The following is an 18,202-nucleotide window of genomic DNA, read 5'->3' on the forward strand; positions in this document are numbered from 1 at the left end:
CTTATGACAGGAGGTCGCTACAACACCTCTTATGACAGGAGGTCGCTACAACACCTCTTATGACAGGAGGTCGCTACAACACCTCTTATGACAGGAGGTCGCTACAACACCTCTTGTGACAGGACTGAGGAGGTCGCTACAACACCTCTTGTGACAGGACTGAGGAGGTCGCTACAACACCTCTTATGACAGGACTGAGGAGGTCGCTACAACACCTCTTATGACAGGACTGAGGAGGTCGCTACAACACCTCTTATGACAGGAGGTCGCTACAACACCTCTTATGACAGGAGGTCGCTACAACACCTCTTATGACAGGACTGAGAAGGTCGCTACAACACCTCTTATGACAGGACTGAGGAGGTCGCTACAACACCTCTTATGACAGGACTGAGGAGGTCGCTACAACACCTCTTATGACAGGACTGAGGAGGTCGCTACAACACCTCTTATGACAGGACTGAGGAGGTCGCTACAACACCTCTTATGACAGGACTGAGGAGGTCGCTACAACACCTCTTATGACAGGACTGAGGAGGTCGCTACAACACTCTCTAGAAGGTTCACCCCAGACCTGACTGCCCTCGACCAGCACAAAAACATCCTGTGGCGGACTGCAATAGCATCGAATAGTCCCCGGGATATGCAACTGTTCAGGGAAGTCCGTAACCAATACACGCAGTCAGTCAGGAAAGCTAAGGCCAGCTTCTTCAGGCAGAAGTTTGCATCATGTAGCTCCAACTCCAAAAAGTTCTGGGACACTGTGAAGTCCATGGAGAACAAGAGCACCTCCTCCCAGCTGCCCACTGCACTGAGGCTAGGTAACACGGTCACCACCGATAAATCCATGATTATCGAAAACTTCAATAAGCATTTCTCAACGGCTGGCCATGCCTTCCGCCTGGCTACTCCAACCTCGGCCAACAGCTCTGCCCCCGGCAGCTCCTCGCCCAAGCCTCTCCAGGTTCTCCTTTACCCAAATCCAGATAGCAGATGTTCTGAAAGAGCTGCAAAACCTGGACCCGTACAAATCAGCTGGGCTTGACAATCTGGACCCCCTATTTCTGAAACTTTCTGCCGCCATTGTCGCAACCCCTATTACCAGCCTGTTCAACCTCTCTTTCATATCGTCTGAGATCCCCAAGGATTGAAAGCTGCCGCAGTCATCCTCCTCTTCAAAGGGGGAGACACCCTGGACCCAAACTGTTACAGACCTATATCCATCCTGCCCTGCCTATCTAAGGTCTTCGAAAGCCAAGTCAACAAACAGGTCACTGACCATCTCGAATCCCACCGTACCTTCTCCGCTGTGCAATCTGGTTTCCGAGCCGGTCACGGGTGCACCTCAGCAACACTCAAGGTACTAAACGATATCATAACCGCCATCGATAAAAGACAGTACTGTGCAGCCGTCTTCATTGACCTTGCCAAGGCTTTACCATGCCCATATTAGCACAATGATGATCACTCAGTTAAAAGCTTGACACCAACTCAACCATGACAAACAACTTTCAATCACCATATTCTTATCGGCAGACTCAGTAGCCTCGGTTTTTCGGATGACTGCCTTGCCTGGTTCACCAATTACTTTGCAGACAGAGTTCAGTGTGTCAAATCGGAGGGCATGCTGTCCGGTCCTCTGGCAGTCTCTATGGGGGTGCCACAGGGTTCAATTCTCGGGCCGACTCTTTTCTCTGTATATATCAATGACGTTGCTCTTGCTGCGGGCGATTCCCTGATCCACCTCTACGCAGACGACACCATTCTATATACTTTCGGCCCGTCATTGGACACTGTGCTATCCAACCTCCAAACAAGCTTCAATGCCATACAACACTCCTTCCGTGGCCTCCAACTGCTCTTAAACGCTAGTAAAACCAAATGCATGCTTTTCAACCGATCGCTGCCTGCACCCGCATGCCCGACTAGCATCACCACCCTGGATGGTTCCGACCTTGAATATGTGGACATCTATAAGTACCTAGGTGTCTGGCTAGACTGCAAACTCTCCTTCCAGACTCATATCAAACATCTCCAATCGAAAATCAAATCAAGAGTCGGCTTTCTATTCCGTAACAAAGCCTCCTTCACTCACGCCGCCAAGCTTACCCTAGTAAAACTGACTATCCTTCCGATCCTCGACTTCGGCGATGTTATCTACAAAATGGCTTCCAACACTCTACTCAGCAAACTGGATGCAGTCTATCACAGTGCCATCCGTTTTGTCACTAAAGCACCTTATACCACCCACCACTGCGACCTGTATGCTCTAGTCGGCTGGCCCTCATTACATATTCGTCGCCAGACCCACTGGCTCCAGGTCATCTACAAGTCCATGCTAGGTAAAGCTCCGCCTTATCTCAGTTCACTGGTCACGATGGCAACACCCATCCGTAGCACGCGCTCCAGCAGGTGTATCTCACTGATCATCCCTAAAGCCAACACCTCATTTGGCCGCCTTTCGTTCCAGTACTCTGCTGCCTGTGACTGGAACGAATTGCAAAAATCGCTGAAGTTGGAGACTTTTATCTCCCTCACCAACTTCAAACATCAGCTATCTGAGCAGCTAACCGATCGCTGCTGCTGTACATAGTCTATTGGTAAATAGCCCACCCATTTTCACCTACCTCATCCCCATACTGTTTTTATTTATTTACTTGCTCTTTTGCACACCAATATCTCTACCTGTACATGACCATCTGATCATTTATCACTCCAGTGTTAATCTGCAAAATTGTAATTATTCGCCTACCTCCTCATGCCTTTTGCACACATTGTATATAGACTCCCCCCTTTGTTTTCTACTGTGTTATTGACTTGTTAATTGTTTATTCCATGTGTAACTCTGTGTTGTCTGCTCACACTGCTATGCTTTATCTTGGCCAGGTCGCAGTTGCAAATGAGAACTTGTTCTCAACTGGCCTACCTGGTTAAATAAAGGTGAAATAAAAAAATATTAAAAAAAATACAACAACGTCTGACGGCCTGTTTTTAGATCAGAGATCAGAGCCTTTAGACAGCTCCAACACTAAGAGATCAGAGCCTTTAGACAGCTCCAACACTAAGAGATCAGAGCCTTTAGACAGCTCCAACACTAAGAGATCAGAGCCTTTAGACAGCTCCAACACTAAGAGATCAGAGCCTTTAGACAGCTCCAACACTAAGAGATCAGAGCCTTTAGACAGCTCCAACACTAAGAGATCAGAGCCTTTAGACAGCTCCAACACTAAGAGATCAGAGCCTTTAGACAGCAGAATGGAGGGAGAGATGGTTTGAGTCTGTGTGATCGCGCTCCAACAGATGGGGTTTCTCCATCATTCACCTGTATTCATCTCTGTGTGATCGCGCTCCAACAGATGGGGTTTCTCCATCATTCACCTGTATTCATCTCATCAGCACCATTAAGCCTATTGGTTCATACAATCAAAACCCCAAACTGCATAATCAGCCTGTGAGCCAATCAGAGAGGAAACTCTGAGCCTGTGAGCCAATCAGAGGAAACTCACTTCATTTGTTCAAACAAAAGACAGTAATCATTTTGGGTTATTTCAAATAAGAAATCCTATTTAAGGACAGTAGGATTTTATTTTAAAAGAGCAACAACTATAATCTGAGCCTGTGAGCCATTTTAATATTTATACCAGATGGGCAACAGAGATGATGAATAATACCCTGTTAACAAAACAGGAAGTAAAATAATACCCTGTTAACCAAAACAGGAAGTAAAAAAAAGATCTGCAGACTAAATGAAACTAAAGGCAACAACAGAGAGTGCATCCCAAATGACCCCCCTATTCCCCTCATAGTGCACTACAGCAACACAGAGGGCCCATCCCAAATGACCCCCCTATTCCCCTTCATAGTGCACTACAGCAACACAGAGGGCACATCCCAAATGACCCCCTATCCCCCTCTGGGCTCTGGTCAGAAGTAGTGCACTATGGGTAGAGCACGAGAAAGGAAATAGCGAGGCATTTTGGGACAGGGTTGTAGTAAGAACTACTATCTGGTAATACAACGTTGATTCCTGAAGGACATTTCCCCTCTTTAGTCTCTAACAGAAGTTGCCAGCTTGGAGAAGAGGCCAGAAGAGAGATAAATCATTAATAATAATACACATTACAGACTCAGACTATTTACAACATGAAGCACACATGTATATACACAGGAATTATATACCACTGGCCAGATGAGGGAACATTCTCCTTTCTCTGCAGCGTCTAGACTGGTGGGGTCAGGTGGGGGTCAGGGGTCTAGACTGTAGACTGGTGGGGTCAGGTAGGGGTCAGGGGTCTAGACTGTAGACTGGTGGGGGTCAGGGTCTGGTGGGGTCAGGTTGGGGGTTAGGGGTCAGGGGTCTAGAGTGGGGTCTGTAGACTGTAGACTGGTGGGGTCAGGGGTCTAGACTGTAGACTGGTGGGGTCAGGTAGGGGTCAGGGGTCTAGACTGTAGACTGGTGGGGTCAGGTAGGGGTCAGGGTTCTAGTCTGTAGACTGGTGGGGTCAGGTTGGGGTCAGGGGTCTAGACTGTAGACTGGTGGGGTCAGTGTCGAGACTAGACTGGCGGGGTCAGTTAGGGGTCAGGGGTCTAGACTGTAGACTGGTGGGGTCAGGGGTCTAGACTGTAGACTGGTGGGGTCAGGTAGGCGTCAGGGGTCTAGACTGTAGACTGGTGGGGTCAGGTAGGCGTCAGGGGTCTAGACTGTAGACTGGTGGGGTCAGGTTAGGGGTCAGGGGTCTAGACTGTAGACTGTAGACTGATTGAGGTGGGGGTCAGAGTCTATATAGTGGATTGAGATGGGGGTCAGGGTCTAGATAATGGATTGAGGTGGGGGTCAGGTAGGGGTCAGGGTCTAGATAGTGGATTGAGGTGGGGGGTCAGGGTCTAGATAGTGGATTGAGGTGGGGGTCAGGTAGGGGTCAGGGTCTAGATCAGGGCTCTCCAACAGGTCGATCACCAGCTACCAGTAGCTACCAGCCCACCTATTAGTAGCTCGCCAAAATATTCTGAAAGTACATTCAATTTCACAGATCAGAGACACCGCAAGCTCCCAGCTACTATCTAATCAAGGCAACATCGACATTATGCCACCCCTGGTTAGCCACTATTGGATTAAAAAGCCAAACCTAACACAATATCTGCCAATTCATTTTCAGCAATATGGCGTCCATCCGTCCGGTGTTTGTCTGTCATTCAGTGTAACGCCAGTTGATGTGATAACTGCCTTGTAGATTGACAGAAATACTTTCCCCCAAAACCATATAAAATGTTAACAGTAAAGTAGGCTTACCTAGAAGAAGTACATCATTTGTATCTACCGTTTGTTTTTTGGTAAACTATGCCATGAAATCAGCAGCAGCAGTACTGAACCACCACAGACCGGCACATTAAAACGGCACATTCCTTCCTGCACAATTAAAAGGGAATTGCACTCCAAAAATCTAAACGTGTTCGTTTTCTTCCAAACCTAAAAATAGTTTCTTCTGATGTGATTTAAACATTGACATGGACTCAGAACATGCCGTTTTGAGAGTAAAAACGAAATACATCAACTGAGAAAACAGAAAGATTTGGGAGAGAAAAACCATCTCAGATTTTATAGGGCCTCCTTTAGTGTTTATTAAACCATTATTTTACCAGGTATATCGACAGAAAACATAGTGCCTCTTGTACACTAAGGACCCGGGGAAGAGTTGCAGAGAGAGGAGAACAACGGGTCTATTTGAAGGTAGCTCTCATGCTAGAAAAGGTTGGAGACCCCTGGTCTAGAAAGTGGATTGAGGTGGGGATTTAGGGTGGGTGAGTCGAGGGGTGAGGGTTTAGGGTGGGTGAGAGTCGACGGGTGAGGGTTTGGGGTGGGTGAGAGTCGACGAGTGAGGGTTTGGGGTGGGTGAGAGTCGACGAGTGAGGGTTTGGGGTGGGTTGAGAGTCAGGGGGGAGGGTTCAGGGTGGGTATGGAGGTTGGGTGAAGGTGTAGGGTGGGTATGGAGGTTGGGTGAAGGTGTAGGGTGTAGCGAGGTGCCACATGGTCTCAGATACGGTCCACACTTCTCATTCCTCCATCCAATGTCAAAGAGCCAAACCTGGAAAACAGCAACATCAGACAATATTATATCAATAGATAGTGCATGGGCATAAATAGAAGCTGATCTAACAGGAAGGACCAAACAGCTGATCTAACAGGAGGAAGGACCAAACAGCTGATCTAACAGGAAGGACCAAACAGCTGATCTAACAGGAAGGACCAAACAGCTGATCTAACAGGAAGGACCAAACAGCTGATCTAACAGGAAGGACCAAACAGCTGATCTAACAGGAAGGACCAGACAGCTGATCTTACAGGAAGGACCAGACAGCTGATCTAACAGGAAGGACCAAACAGCTGATCTGATCTAACAGGAAGGACCAAACCGCTGATCTGATCTAACAGGAAGGACCAAACCGCTGATCTGATCTAACAGGAAGGACCAAACCGCTGATCTAACAGGAAGGACCAAACAGCTGATCTAACAGGAAGGACCAAACAGCTGATCTAACAGGAAGGACCAAACAACTGATCTGACAGGAAGGACCAAACAGCTGATCTGACAGGAAGGACCAAACAGCTGATCTAACAGGAAGGACCAAACAGCTGATCTAACAGGAAGGACCAGACAGCTGATCTAACAGGAAGGACCAGACAGCTGATCTAACAGGAAGGACCAAACAGCTGATCTGATCTAACAGGAAGGACCAAACAGCTGATCTGATCTAACAGGAAGGACCAAACCGCTGATCTGATCTAACAGGAAGGACCAAACCGCTGATCTAACAGGAAGGACCAAACAGCTGATCTAACAGGAAGGACCAAACAGCTGATCTAACAGGAAGGACCAAACAACTGATCTGACAGGAAGGACCAAACAGCTGATCTGACAGGAAGGACCAAACAGCTGATCTGATCTGACAGGAAGAACCAAACAGCTGATCTGATCTGACAGGAAGGACCAAACAGCTGATCTGATCTGACAGGAAGGACCAAACAGCTGATCTGATCTGACAGGAAGGACCAAACAGCTGATCTAACAGGAAGGACCAAACAGCTGATCTGATCTAACAGGAAGAACCAAACAGCTGATCTGACAGGAAGGACCAAACAGCTGATCTGACAGGAAGGACCAAACAGCTGATCTGACAGGAAGGACCAAACAGCTGATCTGACAGGAAGGACCAAACAGCTGATCTGACAGGAAGGACCAAACAGCTGATCTGACAGGAAGGACCAAACAGCTGATCTGACAGGAAGGACCAAACAGCTGATCTAACAGGAAGGACCAAACAGCTGATCTAACAGGAAGGACCAAACAGCTGATCTAACAGGAAGGACCAAACAGCTGATATAACAAGATGGACCAAACAGCTGATCTGATCTGACAGGAAGGACCAAACAGCTGATCTGATCTCGGAAGGACCAAACAGCTGATCTGATCTAACAGGAAGGACCAAACAGCTGATATAACAGGAAGGACCAAACAGCTGATCTAACAGGAAGGACCAAACAGCTGATCTAACAGGAAGGACCAAACAGCTGATCTGACAGGAAGGACCAAACAGCTGATCTGATCTAACAGGAAGGACCAAACAGCTGATCTGATCTAACAGGAAGGACCAAACAGCTGATCTGATCTAACAGGAAGGACCAAACAGCTGATCTGATCTAACAGGAAGGACCAAACAGCTGATCTGATCTAACAGGAAGGACCAAACAGCTGATCTGATCTAACAGGAAGGACCAAACAGCTGATCTGATCTAACAGGAAGGACCAAACAGCTGATCTAACAGGAAGGACCAAACAGCTGATCTAACAGGAAGGACCAAACAGCTGATCTAACAGGAAGGACCAAACAGCTGATCTAACAGGAAGGACCAGACAGCTGATCTAACAGGAAGGACCAAACAGCTGATCTGATCTGACAGGAAGGACCAAACAGCTGATCTGATCTGACAGGAAGGACCAAACAGCTGATCTGACAGGAAGAACCAAACAGCTGATCTGACAGGAAGAACCAAACAGCTGATCTGACAGGAAGGACCAAACAGCTGATCTGACAGGAAGGACCAAACAGCTGATCTGATCTGACAGGAAGGACCAAACAGCTGATCTGATCTGACAGGAAGGACCAAACAGCTGATCTGATCTGACACGAAGGACCAAACAGCTGATCTAACAGGAAGGACCAAACAGCTGATCTAACAGGAAGGACCAAACAGCTGATCTGACAGGAAGGACCAGACAGCTGATCTGACAGGAAGGACCAAACAGATGACCTGATCTGAAAGGAAGGACCAAACAGATGACCTGATCTGAAAGGAAGGACCAAACAGATGATCTGACAGGAAGGACCAAACAGCTGATCTAACAGGAAGGACCAAACAGCTGATCTAACAGGAAGGACCAAACAGCTGATCTAACAGGAAGGACCAAACAGATCTGATCTAACAGGAAGAACCAAACAGCTGATCTAACAGGAAGGACCAAACAGCTGATCTGACAGGAAGGACCAAACAGCTGATCTGACAGGAAGGACCAAACAGCTGATCTGACAGGAAGGACCAAACAGCTGATCTGACAGGAAGGACCAAACAGCTGATCTGACAGGAAGGACCAAACAGCTGATCTAACAGGAAGGACCAAACAGCTGATCTAACAGGAAGGACCAAACAGCTGATCTGATCTGACAGGAAGGACCAAACAGCTGATCTGATCTGACAGGAAGGACCAAAAGCTGATCTGATCTGACAGGAAGGACCAAACAGCTGATCTGACAGGAAGGACCAGACAGCTGATCTGATCTGACAGGAAGGACCAAACAGCTGATCTGATCTAACAGGAAGGACCAAACAGCTGATCTGATCTAACAGGAAGGACCAAACAGCTGATCTGATCTAACAGGAAGGACCAAACAGCTGATCTGACAGGAAGGACCAAACAGCTGATCTAGCAGGAAGGACCAAACAGCTGATCTAACAGGAAGGACCAAACAGCTGATCTAACAGGAAGGACCAGACAGCTGATCTAACAGGAAGGACCAAACAGCTGATCTGACAGGAAGGACCAGACAGCTGATCTGACAGGAAGGACCAGACAGCTGATCTGACAGGAAGGACCAAACAGCTGATCTGACAGGAAGGACCAAACAGCTGATCTGACAGGAAGGACCAAACAGCTGATCAGACGGAAGGAAGGAGGCCTTCATATGTCTTATCAGGGTTATTGACCATGTTTTGAATTGCTGGCCTCGGTCTGTTATAAAGTAAACATACGGCCATCACAGGGAGCTCTGTGTAGCCAGACAAGTCCTCACCTCTCCAGGAAGTGGTTGTTCTCGGCCAACTCCTTTACTACCCCCTCCATCTCTTCCTTCAGCTTCTTCATCCTGGAAATCACAGAAAGGATAGAGAGAGTTAACACTGGACACTGAGAAGGTGGACTATCGTCCTACTGGTTAACACTGGACACTGAGAAGGTGGACTATCGTCCTACTGGTTAACACTGGACACTGAGAAGGTGGACTATCGTCCTACTGGTTAACACTGGACACTGAGAAGGTGGAATATCATCCTACTGGTTAACACTGGACACTGAGAAGGTGGACTATCGTCCTACTGGTTAACACTGGACACTGAGAAGGTGGAATATCGTCCTACTGGTTAACACTGGACACTGAAGGTGGAATATCGTCCTACTGGTTAACACTGGACACTGAGAAGGTGGAATATCGTCCTACTGGTTAACACTGGACACTGAGAAGGTGGAATATCGTCCTACTGGTTAACACTGGACACTGAGAAGGTGGAATATCGTCCTACTGGTTAACACTGGACACTGAGAAGGTGGAATATCGTCCTACTGGTTAACACTGGACACTGAGAAGGTGGACTATCGTCCTACTGGTTAACACTGGACACTGAGAAGGTGGAATATCGTCCTACTGGTTAACACTGGACACTGAGAAGGTGGAATATCGTCCTACTGGTTAACACTGGACACTGAGAAGGTGGACTATCGTCCCACTGGTTAACACTGGACACTGAGAAGGTGGTCTATCGTCCTACTGGTTAACACTGGACACTGAGAAGGTGGAATATCGTCCTACTGGTTAACACTGGACACTGAGAAGGTGGAATATCGTCCCACTGGTTAACACTGGACACTGAGAAGGTAGACTATCGTCCTACTGGTTATAGATTATCCCTCAAGTCAACAAACATGTCCTCAGATGTAACGACATGATAGTGAGACTTACCCAGGGGGATCTCTACCAGGGTGATCTGACTGATGTAGGGTCAGGGACAGTAGCTTACCCCAGGGGCATCTCTACCAGGGTGATCTGACTGATGTAGGGTCAGGGACAGTAGCTTACCCCAGGGGCATCTCTACCAGGGTGATCTGACTGATGTAGGGTCAGGGACAGTAGCTTACCCCAGGGGCATCTCTACCAGGGTGATCTGACTGATGTAGGGTCAGGGACAGTAGCTTACCCCAGGGGCATCTCTACCAGGGTGATCTGACTGATGTAGGGTCAGGGACAGTAGCTTACCCCAGGGGCATCTCTACCAGGGTGATCTGACTGATGTAGGGTCAGGGACAGTAGCTTACCCCAGGGTCATCTCTACCAGGGTGATCTGACTGATGTAGGGTCAGGGACAGTAGCTCACCCCAGGGTCATCTCTACCAAGGTGCTCTGGCTGAGGTAAGGTCAGGGGTTAAAGGTCAGGGACAGTAACTCACCCCAGGGTCATCTCTACCAAGGTGCTCTGGCTGAGGTAAGGTCAGGGGTTAAAGGTCAGGGAGAGTAACTCACCCCAGGGTCATCTCTACCAAGGTGCTCTGGCTGAGGTAAGGTCAGGGGTTAAAGGTCAGGGACAGTAACTCACCCCAGGGTCATCTCTACCAAGGTGCTCTGGCTGAGGTAAGGTCAGGGGTTAAAGGTCAGGGACAGTAACTCACCCCAGGGTCATCTCTACCAAGGTGCTCTGGCTGAGGTAAGGTCAGGGGTTAAAGGTCAGGGAGAGTAACTCACCCCAGGGTCATCTCTACCAAGGTGCTCTGGCTGAGGTAAGGTCAGGGGTTAAAGGTCAGGGAGAGTAACTCACCCCAGGGTCATCTCTACCAAGGTGCTCTGGCTGAGGTAAGGTCAGGGGTTAAAGGTCAGGGACAGTAACTCACCCCAGGGTCATCTCTACCAAGGTGCTCTGGCTGAGGTAAGGTCAGGGGTTAAAGGTCAGGGACAGTAACTCACCCCAGGGTCATCTCTACCAAGGTGCTCTGGCTGAGGTAAGGTCAGGGGTTAAAGGTCAGGGACAGTAACTCACTCCAGGGTCATCTCTACCAAGGTGCTCTGGCTGAGGTAAGGTCAGGGGTTAAAGGTCAGGGACAGTAACTCACCCTAGGGTCATCTCTACCAAGGTGCTCTGGCTGAGGTAGGCTTGAGGCTTCACCATACCACTGGATGCCAGAGGTAGCACCTTACCAGGTAACTGCTCCTGTAGCTACAACACACAAACATGGATATTAACAACTGAATTCATGCACCACAATGTCTACTCCCCCCATGCAGAGCGGCCATCAAGACAAAAGGTGGCTACTTTGAAGAACCTCAAATATATTTAGATTTGTTTAACACTTTTCTGCTTACTACATGAGATTCCATATGTGTTATTATTCCATATGTGTTATTTAATAGTTTTGATGTCTTCACTATTATTGTACAATGTAGAACATAGTAAACAGAGAGAAAACCCCTTGAATGAGGAGGTGTCTCCAAACGTTGACTGGTCCTCTATTTAGCTGCTTCTGTTATGCAGAACCGAGTTGTTGGTCCTGGTTTTATAACTCTGAAACCATGTTAGCATGGTCAGAAATGCTACAACACGGTAGTTGTTGGTCCTGGTTCTATAACTCTGAAACCATGTTGGCATGGTCAGAAATGCTACTAAACGGTAGCTGTTGGTCCTGGTTTTATAACTCTGAAACCATGTTAGCATGGTCAGAAATGCTACTAAACGGTAGCTGTTGGTCCTGGTTTTATAACTCTGAAACCATGCTAGCATGGTCAGAAATGCTACTAAACGGTAGCTGTTGGTCCTGGTTTTATAACTCTGAAATCATGTTAGCATGGTCAGAAATGCTACTAAACGGTAGTTGTTGGTCCTGGTTTTATAACTCTGAAACCATGTTAGCATGGTCAGAAATGCTACTAAACGTAGCTGTTGGTCCTGGTTTTATAACTCTGAAAGCATGTTAGCATGGTCAGAAATGCTACTAAACGGTAGCTGTTGGTCCTGGTTTGACAACTCAGGGTCTAAGTGTTATGCCACTCCTAGATATAGAGCTAGGTCAGGGTCTGGGTGTTATCCCACTCCTAGATATTGAGCTAGGTCAGGGTCTAAGTGTTATCCCACTCCTAGATATTGAGCTAGGTCAGGGTCTCTGTTATCCCACTCCTAGATATAGAGCTAGATCAGGGTCTGGGTGTTATCCCACTCCTAGATATTGAGCTAGGTCAGGGTCTATGTTATCCCACTCCTAGATATAGAGCTAGGTCAGGGTCTCTGTTATCCCACTCCTAGATATAGAGCTAGATCAGGGTCTGGGTGTTATCCCACTCCTAGATATTGAGCTAGGTCAGGGTCTGGGTCTCTGTTATCCCACTCCTAGATATAGAGCTAGGTCAGGGTCTGGGTCTCTGTTATCCCACTCCTAGATATAGAGCTAGGTCAGGGTCTGAGTGTTATCCCACTCCTAGATATTGAGCTAGGTCAGGGTCTGGGTGTTATCCCACTCCTAGATATTGAGCTGGGTCAGGGTTTTATCCCACTCCTAGGTATTGAGCTGGGTCAGGGTCTGGGAGTTATCCCACTCCTAGATATTGAGCTAGGTCAGGGTCTGGGTGTCATCCCACTCCTAGATATTGAGCAAGGTCAGGGTCTGGGTGTTATCCCACTCCTAGATATTGAGCTAGGTCATCGTCTGTGTGTTATCCCACTCCTAGATGTTGAGCTAGGTCAGGGTCTCTGTTATCCCACTCCTAGATATTGAGGTAGGTCAGGGTCTGGGTCTGATCCCACTCCTAGATATAGAGCTAGGTCAGGGTCTCTGTTATCCCACTCCTAGATATTGAGCTAGGTCAGGGTCTCTGTTATCCCACTCCTAGGTATTGAGCTGGGTCAGGGTCTGAGTGTTATCCCACTCCTAGATATTGAGCTAGGTCAGGGTCTGGGTGTTATCCCACTCCTAGATATTGAGCTAGGTCTGGGTGTTATCCCACTCCTGGATATTGAGCTAGGTCGGTGTTATCCCACTCCTAGATATTGAGCGGTCAGGGTCTGAGTGTTATCCCACTCCTAGATATTGAGCTAGGTCAGGGTGTTATCCCACTCCTAGATATAGAGCTAGGTCAGGGTCTGGGTGTTATCCCACTCCTAGATATAGAGCTAGGTCAGGGTCTGAGTGTTATCCCACTCCTAGATATAGAGCTAGGTCAGGGTCTGGGTGTTATCCCACTCCTAGATATTGAGCTAGGTCGGTGTTATCTCAATCCTAGATATTGAGCTAGGTCAGGGTCTGGGTGTTATCCCACTCCTAGGTATTGAGCTGGGTCAGGGTGTTATCCCACTCCTAGATATTGAGCTAGGTCAGGGTCTGGGTGTTATCCCACTCCTAGATATTGAGCTAGGTAAGGGTCTGATCCCACTCCTAGACATTGAGCTAGGTCAGGGTCTGGGTCTCTGTTATCCAACTCCTAGATATTGAGCTAGGTCAGGGTCCGATCCCACTCCAAGATATTGAGCTAGGTCAGGGTCTATGTTATCCCACTCCTAGATATTGAGCTAGGTCAGGGTCTGGGTGTTATCCCACTCCTAGATATTGAGCTAGGTCAGGGTCTCTGTTATCCCACTCCTAGATATTGAGCTACGTCAGGGTCTGGGTGTTATCCCACTCCTAGATATTGAGCTAGGTCAGGGTCTCTGTTATCCCACTCCTAGATATTGAGCTACGTCAGGGTCTGAGTGTTATCCCACTCCTAGATATTGAGCTAGGTCAGGGTCTGAGTGTTATCCCACTCCTAGATATTGAGCTGGGTCAGGGTCTGGGTGTTATCCCACTCCTAGATATTGAGCTAGGTCAGGGTCTGGGTGTTATCCCACTCCTAGATATTGAGCTGGGTCAGGGTCTGGGTGTTATCCCACTCCTAGATATTGAGCTAGGTCAGGGTCTGAGTGGTATCCCACTCCTAGATATTGAGCTGGGTCAGGGTCTGGGTGTTATCCCACTCCTAGATATTGAGCTAGGTCAGGGTCTGGGTGTTATCCCACTCCTAGATATTGAGCTAGGTCAGGGTCTGGGTGTTATCCCACTCCTAGATATTGAGCTGGGTCAGGGTCTCTGTTATCCCACTCCTAGATATTGAGCTAGGTCAGGGTCTGGGTGTTATCCCACTCCTAGATATTGAGCTGGGTCAGGGTCTGGGTGTTATCCCACTCCTAGATATTGAGCTAGGTCAGGGTCTGGGTCTCTGTTATCCCACTCCTAGATATTGAGCTAGGTCAGGGTCTCTGTTATCCCACTCCTAGATATTGAGCTAGGTCAGGGTCTGGGTGTTATCCCACTCCTAGATATTGAGCTAGGTCAGGGTCTCTGTTATCCCACTCCTAGATATTGAGCTAGGTCAGGGTCTGGGTGTTATCCCACTCCTAGATATTGAGCTGGGTCAGGGTCTGGGTGTTATCCCACTCCTAGATATTGAGCTAGGTCAGGGTCTGAGTGGTATCCCACTCCTAGATATTGAGCTGGGTCAGGGTCTGGGTGTTATCCCACTCCTAGATATTGAGCTGGGTCAGGGTCTGGGTGTTATCCCACTCCTAGATATTGAGCTAGGTCAGGGTCTATGTTATCCCACTCCTAGATATAGAGCTAGGTCAGGGTCTCTGTTATCCCACTCCTAGATATAGAGCTAGATCAGGGTCTGGGTGTTATCCCACTCCTAGATATTGAGCTAGGTCAGGGTCTGATCCCACTCCTAGATATTGAGCTAGGTCAGGGTCTCTGTTATCCCACTCCTAGATATTGAGCTAGGTCAGGGTCTGGGTGTTATCCCACTCCTAGATATTGAGCTAGGTCAGGGTCTGGGTGTTATCCCACTCCTAGATATTGAGCTAGGTCAGGGTCTCTGTTATCCCATTCCTAGATATTGAGCTAGGTCAGGGTCTGGGTGTTATCCCACTCCTAGATATTGAGCTAGGTCAGGGTCTCTGTTATCCCACTCCTAGATATTGAGCTAGGTCAGGGTCTCTGTTATCCCACTCCTAGATATTGAGCTAGGTCAGGGTCTCTCTTATCCCACTCCTAGATATTGAGCTAGGTCAGGGTCTCTGTTATCCCACTCCTAGATATTCAGCTAGGTCAGGGTCTCTGTTATCCCACTCCTAGATATAGAGCTGGGTCAGGGTCTGGGTGTTATCCCACTCCTAGATATTGAGCTAGGTCAGGGTCTGAGTGTTATCCCACTCCTAGATATTGAGCTAGGTCAGGGTCTGAGTGTTATCCCACTCCTAGATATTGAGCTAGGTCAGGGTCTCTGTTATCCCATTCCTAGATATTGAGCTAGGTCAGGGTCTGGGTGTTATCCCACTCCTAGATATTGAGCTAGGTCAGGGTCTCTGTTATCCCACTCCTAGATATTGAGCTAGGTCAGGGTCAGGGTCTCTGTTATCCCACTCCTAGATATTGAGCTAGGTCAGGGTCTCTGTTATCCCACTCCTAGATATTCAGCTAGGTCAGGGTCTCTGTTATCCCACTCCTAGATATTCAGCTAGGTCAGGGTCTCTGTTATCCCACTCCTAGATATAGAGCTGGGTCAGGGTCTGGGTGTTATCCCACTCCTAGATATTGAGCTAGGTCAGGGTCTGAGTGTTATCCCACTCCTAGATATTGAGCTAGGTCAGGGTCTGAGTGTTATCCCACTCCTAGATATTGAGCTATGTCAGGGTCTGAGTGTTATCCCACTCCTAGATATTGAGCTAGGTCAGGGTCTCTGTTATCCCACTCCTAGATATTGAGCTAGGTCAGGGTCTCTGTTATCCCACTCCTAGATATTGAGCTAGGTCAGGGTCTCTGTTATCCCACTCCTAGATATTGAGCTAGGTCAGGGTCTCTGTTATCCCACTCCTAGATATTGAGCTAGGTCAGGGTCTCTGTTATCCCACTCCTAGATATTGAGCTAGGTCAGGGTCTCTGTTATCCTACTCCTAGATATTGAGCTAGGTCAGGGTCTGAGTGTTATCCCACTCCTAGATATTGAGCTAGGTCAGGGTCTCTGTTATCCCACTCCTAGATATTGAGCTAGGTCAGGGTCTCTGTTATCCCACTCCTAGATATTGAGCTAGGTCAGGGTCTCTGTTATCCCACTCCTAGATATTCAGCTAGGTCAGGGTCTCTGTTATCCCACTCCAAGATATAGAGCTGGGTCAGGGTCTGGGTGTTATCCCACTCCTAGATATTGAGCTAGGTCAGGGTCTGAGTGTTATCCCACTCCTAGATATTGAGCTAGGTCAGGGTCTGAGTGTTATCCCACTCCTAGATATTGAGCTAGGTCAGGGTCTCTGTTATCCCACTCCTAGATATTGAGCTAGGTCAGGGTCTCTGTTATCCCACTCCTAGATATTGAGCTAGGTCAGGGTCTCTGTTATCCCACTCCTAGATATTGAGCTAGGTCAGGGTCTCTGTTATCCTACTCCTAGATATTCAGCTAGGTCAGGGTCTCTGTTATCCCACTCCTAGATATAGAGCTGGGTCAGGGTCTGGGTGTTATCCCACTCCTAGATATTGAGCTAGGTCAGGGTCTGAGTGTTATCCCACTCCTAGATATTGAGCTAGGTCAGGGTCTGAGTGTTATCCCACTCCTAGATATTGAGCTATGTCAGGGTCTGAGTGTTATCCCACTCCTAGATATTGAGCTAGGTCAGGGTCTCTGTTATCCCACTCCTAGATATTGAGCTAGGTCAGGGTCTCTGTTATCCCACTCCTAGATATTGAGCTAGGTCAGGGTCTCTGTTATCCCACTCCTAGATATTGAGCTAGGTCAGGGTCTCTGTTATCCCACTCCTAGATATTGAGCTAGGTCAGGGTCTCTGTTATCCCACTCCTAGATATTGAGCTAGGTCAGGGTCTCTGTTATCCTACTCCTAGATATTGAGCTAGGTCAGGGTCTGAGTGTTATCCCACTCCTAGATATTGAGCTAGGTCAGGGTCTCTGTTATCCCACTCCTAGATATTGAGCTAGGTCAGGGTCTCTGTTATCCCACTCCTAGATATTGAGCTAGGTCAGGGTCTCTGTTATCCCACTCCTAGATATTCAGCTAGGTCAGGGTCTCTGTTATCCCACTCCAAGATATAGAGCTGGGTCAGGGTCTGGGTGTTATCCCACTCCTAGATATTGAGCTAGGTCAGGGTCTGAGTGTTATCCCACTCCTAGATATTGAGCTAGGTCAGGGTCTGAGTGTTATCCCACTCCTAGATATTGAGCTAGGTCAGGGTCTCTGTTATCCCACTCCTAGATATTGAGCTAGGTCAGGGTCTCTGTTATCCCACTCCTAGATATTGAGCTAGGTCAGGGTCTCTGTTATCCCACTCCTAGATATTGAGCTAGGTCAGGGTCTCTGTTATCCTACTCCTAGATATTGAGCTAGGTCAGGGTCTGGGTGTTATCCCACTCCTAGATATTGAGCTAGGTCAGGGTCTGAGTGTTATCCCACTCCTAGATATTGAGCTAGGTCAGGGTGTGAGTGTTATCCCACTCCTAGATATTGAGCTAGGTCAGGGTCTCTGTTATCCCACTCCTAGATATTGAGCTAGGTCAGGGTCTCTGTTATCCCACTCCTAGATATTGAGCTAGGTCAGGGTCTCTGTTATCCCACTCCTAGATATTGAGCTAGGTCAGGGTCTCTGTTATCCCACTCCTAGATATTGAGCTAGGTCAGGGTCTCTGTTATCCCACTCCTAGATATTGAGCTAGGTCAGGGTCTCTGTTATCCTACTCCTAGATATTGAGCTAGGTCAGGGTCTGAGTGTTATCCCATTCCTAGATATAGTGCTAGGTCAGGGTCTGAGTGTTATCCGACTCCTAGATATAGAGCTAGGTCAGGGTCTCTGTTATCCCA

General features: G+C 48.0%; 1 protein-coding gene and 1 long non-coding RNA gene across 2 annotated transcripts in view; one reads left to right on the forward strand and one right to left on the reverse strand.

The window, feature by feature from the left end:
- Positions 1-4,575: 4,575 nt before the first annotated feature.
- LOC121844113 lies at positions 4,576-5,544 on the forward strand. Its single transcript, XR_006081851.1, has 2 exons — positions 4,576-4,681; positions 4,722-5,544. It is a non-coding gene; the product is annotated as an uncharacterized LOC121844113 (long non-coding RNA).
- A 25-nt stretch (positions 5,545-5,569) lies between these two features.
- The window catches only part of LOC112240934 (serine/threonine-protein kinase TBK1-like), a gene marked incomplete at its 5' end in the record, with an annotated part of 44,372 nt that continues 31,739 nt past the window's right edge, over positions 5,570-18,202 (reverse strand). The window contains 3 exon segments of the mRNA XM_042314004.1: positions 5,570-6,083; positions 9,346-9,417; positions 11,430-11,533. Coding sequence (XP_042169938.1) covers positions 6,032-6,083; positions 9,346-9,417; positions 11,430-11,533 — 228 coding nt within the window.

This window comes from Oncorhynchus tshawytscha, unplaced genomic scaffold (genome assembly GCF_018296145.1).
Source record: "Oncorhynchus tshawytscha isolate Ot180627B unplaced genomic scaffold, Otsh_v2.0 Un_contig_5704_pilon_pilon, whole genome shotgun sequence".
Lineage (NCBI taxonomy): Eukaryota > Metazoa > Chordata > Actinopteri > Salmoniformes > Salmonidae > Oncorhynchus > Oncorhynchus tshawytscha.